The sequence below is a fragment of the Apis dorsata genome, unplaced genomic scaffold (genome assembly GCF_000469605.1).
Source record: "Apis dorsata unplaced genomic scaffold, Apis dorsata 1.3 scaffold_50, whole genome shotgun sequence".
Taxonomy (NCBI): Eukaryota; Metazoa; Arthropoda; class Insecta; order Hymenoptera; family Apidae; genus Apis; species Apis dorsata.
In genome coordinates, this window is record NW_006263351.1 from 953,304 (window position 1) to 957,605 (window position 4,302).

The window sequence follows — 4,302 nt, forward strand, 5'->3', positions numbered from 1 at the left end:
CACGCCTGATGCTCTCCCCTTCCCCCCGTATTTTTAACGGCGTTTTCACCTATGAGAAAAAAAAACTGGTTCTTGAGTACTTTGAACGTGCTGCAAGCAACGATGCGCAAAGGGCGGAACAATCCGACGTTGTTTCTGTCAGCCGTTATCGATACCGTAAATTTATGTCCGCTTAATCGAATGAAAGAAGGGAGAAGAATGGAGGGAAGTCGAGAGGGAATAAAGATGAAGAAAAAAAAAAAAGGAAAAAGGAACCCAAAGGAACTAAAGATTGAAAGATCGATGAGGTTTCAAAGTCTTTCCAACTCTCCCCCTCCCTACCAGTCCTTTGACAAAATCCATTTATTTCCTCGGTTGATCTCCTTTTTAGTCGATAAAACTTCCTTGAAGTTATCTGTTAAAACGTTTATATTGTATGTGTAATGTACGAAGTCCCGTGATACCCATAATCATAGATAGTGATTCTATTCAATGAAAAAAATAAATTAGATATTAGAGTAAATCATTGATGGAAAATATAATAAAGAATAAATCTTTTTCGAAAAAGTTTTTCAAATTTGAAAATTTGATTTAAAAAAAAAAAATAACGAAAAAAAGTTATTAACATTTTATTCCACATTATTTGCTTACTTTCACTTAACTTAAACTTATCGATAATTTATTCAAATATATCGAAAATTAATCAATGTCACTGGTGTTTGAAAAATCTTCAAACTTATTTTTAAAATTCGAAGAAAATTCTATTCGATTTGTTTTTTTTCCCCACTCTCCTGATTGTATCATCAGCATATCCCGTATAAATATATATGAATATCCGAATACGAATTAGAATAGACTGCAAGTTTGTTCGTTCGCATTGTTCCGAGCGCAGGGAAATGAAGTTGGCGGACAGTTGGTACTGGATAAAATTTATTTTCTCGAAAGAAGCGCACCGATACCGTGGAACCATAGCGATGAAGGGGGCGGCGGGGGGTTCGAGGGGGTAGCGATGTCGCAGAATTGGAAAGCGCGACACGCTCCAACCTCAAACTCCGCGATTCACATATAGAAATAGTTTGTAACAAGGAAAAATTTTTCAGAATCTTCTTGACGCTTTATCGACGATAAATCAAACTTTCCAAGAACTTGACGCGGACTCGTTGAAAGGAGTATATAAAACGGATAACACGTATAACATAATACGGAAGCGCAATGTCCTCTTTGATTGTAATGCACAATTCGCAGATCATGTTGTTGGAAATGGCTGTAAAAAATGTGAGTAATTATTGCATTTATATATCGTCATATTTCACTTAGATATTTTATTTCCTCGTTATCTTCTTTTCTATCTTCTTTTTTCTCTCTCTCTTTTTTTTTTTTTACAGTTTTAATGATAAGTAAAAGTAGGATTTCGCAACACGAGTGTATATTGACGTTTGAAAACATTGGGACATTCGTCATTTTTAACGAAAGATTGACGCATGGGATAAATTATTGTTCAATTTTAAACAGATGGTTGCTAAATTCCATTTTTTTTTCGTGTACAATGTCAATCCTTTGAATAATTAAAAGTATTATACAAAATGTCTTCATATATGTATGCAAAGTTTTACAAACAAAATTAGAAAAGTATTGGTTACAAAGTAACGAAAAAAATTAATTGGAAATTATATCGAATATACAAAAATATAGGCGAAACACAAAATTTAATCATTTCTTATCGTCATTAGCGAGTTTATTTAATTCTTATTTAATTATCAACAAGATAAATATCGAACGCGGTGCAAAATAAATACATAAAATTAAATGGAATTCATTAATGATTTCACGTTGCAATTAAAGAGGTGTCGCAAATAATTATGAGAGTGTACGAATCGTGTAAGATCGTTTTACTAAACACAGTAAGATTCTTTAAACATATATAAACGCGCGGTTTCTCTCTGTACGTATCTACATACGATTACCCGATATGAAACTTTTAAACTTAACACACACCGAGGTAGTCACGTAATGTATACGCGGGCCGGCAGTCACGTAAGAGCGTAAAGATACATCATATAGTATTAAAAAGTATCATCCCTCTTCGCTTCCACTTCTCTCTCTGAAAATCTGTATTTTTAAAACATGGAATGACCAAGAGGAGCACTTTACACCAGATAGATACCACTCGTTGAAAAACCTACAAAACTCTCTCTTTCCAAATAAATTTTCAACAAAAAGCGATATTTACTTGTAATATATATACATACATATATACACACATCCTCGGTCGGCAATACAAAAAAAAAATCGCTCAATCCATGTTTAACCTATATTTTCGACTCGGATATATATAAATTCGAATATATATATATATATATATATATATANATGAAGAAAACCGTGATAATGTTTCGATTGTTGGACGAGGAATGGACAACGTTGTCCCCGAATCGATCCGACTACCATTCTTATCGTGGCTCCAATTACGAGAACGAGAAATTCTACGGAGGCAGATCCGTCCTGTTCTCCGTCCCGGAATCCATGCTCGAGGAGAGTATGTCGGGGGTGGATCTGCAGCTTTACGTGTACAAGGGTATATCCAAGTATTTCGAGCTCGAGTCGCGCCGTAATTTCGGATTCACTCTCATAAGGATGGACGACCTGTTTAACGGAATTATCAAGGACCTCAACGAGAGGAAGGAGCTCGAGGGTTATTTTTCCAACGATTTGGAGCGGGAACCTATATCAAGGTGAATGCATTTAAATACGCGGACCTGGCGTTTATGCAAATCCGCCGGCGAAACGGATTACCCGGACGGCAAATGTTAGGCTCCCCGGCTGAACGTAATTTAAAAAACTGCTGTACCAGTCGGACTCGGTTCCCTGCCTCGTTTTGTATCGGGAACCGTCCGTTTGTTCCGACCCGTATCGGCCGAAATCTCCTTCTCTTTCGGTGAAAAAAAAAAAAAAAAAAGGGTAATCTCTTGTCCGTGTTTGCTTCTTGTTAATCTCGTTAAAACACCTGTCTCCTCGAAACAGGAGGTCGGAATATTTTTCGCTCGTTGAAATCTAGACAGGCTAACTAGATTTGAAATGACGATTATTTCGGATAATTGATGTTATTCGTTTATTATAATTCTCCGAAATGATCGCGGGAAATAATTTAAAATAACTTGGAATATTATTTTAAATAATATTCCACTTGGTGGATTCGCGGTTCTGATGGAAACGAAGTCTGTTTTTCTCTCTCTTCCTTTTTTTGCGATAGAATGTATAATACGAATTTTATTTCGGTTAATAATTATTCCGAGGATATTTCTTTCGGCAGAAATATAAAATATAAATTCGTTCGAAATAATTTACTTCTTATTTCGATTTATAAATAAAATTTGCCGGAATCTGTTTAAAAAGATTAGAGCAGAAATTGTATTACAAGCGTAAACGAAATTTGAAACGGTAGAACTCCTTTTCAAGTATAATACACGAATTACCGAGACATAAATTAAGAGATAATTTTTCACCGTTATCCGAGAAACGCTTGTTAATACGGTTCACGACCTCTGCTCGTGAAAATCCTTTTCGACGTGGTTGAAAAAAATAATAATAAAAAAAAAAAAAATTACGCATTAATCGTTCAGATCGACGCAAGGCAAGTTCAACCTGTTCGACGAGAATTTGGACAAGACCGAGGCGACGGTCGAGCTCTACGTACGCATCAGTTATCTGGGCAAATGCATCATAACCGAGATACACTCCCCGACGAGCATACAGAAAGCGTTCTACGCGCGCGAGGAGACGGACGAGCATTACAGATACCAATTCCGCGAGTTGAACACCATGGACCTGGAATCGTTCTGTTGGGGGAGCTTGACCATCATCCCACCCCTCCATCCGGACAATTTGATCTGCCGTTGCGAGCGGGTCGAGAAGCCCGTCGAGGAGGCGACGCAAACGAAGAAGAAGAAGAAACGGAAGCGCGACGAGCTCGATTTCTATGGGAAGATGGCACGCGCCCAAGAATTGTTGGCCAAGATGAAGGAGATGAGGAAAAATCGTCCCGATTCCATAGCGCACGGGGTGCCGAAGAAAGTTTGCCCACCGCCTGTCTGCCCGACCGTGTGCACCCCTGTCTGCGTTTACACTCTCCCATCCATTTGTCCCAGTCCCTGTCAACCGTCGACCGTTTACTGTATGCCTTCCCTCGCCTCTCCTTGCACGCCTTCCTGTAGGTGAACTCTATATATATATATATATATGTATACGGAGAATCATGGAGAATTTGCACAGGGAATTTGCACGGAATCGTGGAAGCCGTCCCCAAAAAAAAAAAAAAAAAATGGG

At 37.9% G+C, this 4,302-nt stretch overlaps 2 protein-coding genes across 5 annotated transcripts in view; one reads left to right on the forward strand and one right to left on the reverse strand.

Annotated features, from left to right (window-relative positions):
• LOC102677089 (follistatin-related protein 5-like) overlaps positions 1 to 4,302 on the reverse strand; it is a 64,180-nt gene that overhangs the window by 31,474 nt on the left and 28,404 nt on the right. The gene's annotated exons all lie outside the window — the stretch shown is intronic.
• On the forward strand, positions 2,356 to 4,263 carry LOC102676945. Its single transcript, XM_006608887.1, has 2 exons — positions 2,356 to 2,711; positions 3,600 to 4,263. Exons 1-2 carry the CDS (start codon positions 2,368 to 2,370, stop codon positions 4,192 to 4,194), a joined length of 939 nt encoding a protein of 312 aa, XP_006608950.1. The 5' UTR covers positions 2,356 to 2,367; the 3' UTR covers positions 4,195 to 4,263.

Coding starts and splice junctions, on each gene's coding strand:
- LOC102676945 (XM_006608887.1), top strand. CDS start 2,368: ATGTTTCGATTGTTGGACGAGGAATGGACAACGTTGTCCCCGAATCGA. Junction 2,712..3,599: donor GAGCGGGAACCTATATCAAG/GTGAATGCATTT, acceptor TTAATCGTTCAG/ATCGACGCAAGGCAAGTTCA.